At 44.0% G+C, this 375-nt stretch overlaps 1 protein-coding gene across 1 annotated transcript in view; it reads right to left on the bottom strand.

The window, feature by feature from the left end:
• Window positions 1-369, bottom strand: part of LOC110035908 (ribosomal protein S14, mitochondrial) — a 2,597-nt gene extending 2,228 nt beyond the window's left edge. Inside the window, exon 1 of the mRNA XM_020740243.1 lies at window positions 5-369. Coding sequence (XP_020595902.1) covers window positions 5-351 — 347 coding nt within the window. The 5' untranslated portion in view covers window positions 352-369. The remainder of the gene's footprint in view (window positions 1-4) is intronic.
• Window positions 370-375: the final 6 nt, after the last annotated feature.

Raw genomic sequence — 375 nt, 5'->3', positions numbered from 1 at the left:
TTTCTTTATGCCCATCAAAGGACCTCGAGATGCTAATCCACGAAAAACTATACGAGAAATGCGAAAGAACTCAAGTATTCCACGAGGGCGACCCGTGGAAATACATCGGTTTCTTACTCGTGCAAAGGAACTCTTTCTTGGCAACTTGGACAACTTCGAACGATGTTTGTCCCGCATATCAGACGGAAGATCGGGATCTTGACAAAAGGCTTTATAAAGCTTTCGTCTCAATTCATATTTAGCCGCGAGCAATCTACGTTTGTGATCTCTTAGATTTCGCTTATCCGACATCTTACTGAGTTTCCCCCTCCTCTTTGAGCAAAAAGCCACTCCACGGTGGTAAAGTCTCATCTTTTGTGTTGGCCGAAGTGACAA

The sequence above is a fragment of the Phalaenopsis equestris genome, unplaced genomic scaffold (genome assembly GCF_001263595.1).
Source record: "Phalaenopsis equestris unplaced genomic scaffold, ASM126359v1 Scaffold000002, whole genome shotgun sequence".
NCBI lineage: Eukaryota > Viridiplantae > Streptophyta > Magnoliopsida > Asparagales > Orchidaceae > Phalaenopsis > Phalaenopsis equestris.
The sequence above is the reverse complement of the archived record's forward strand: the minus strand, read 5'-3'. Positions and strand labels throughout refer to the sequence as shown.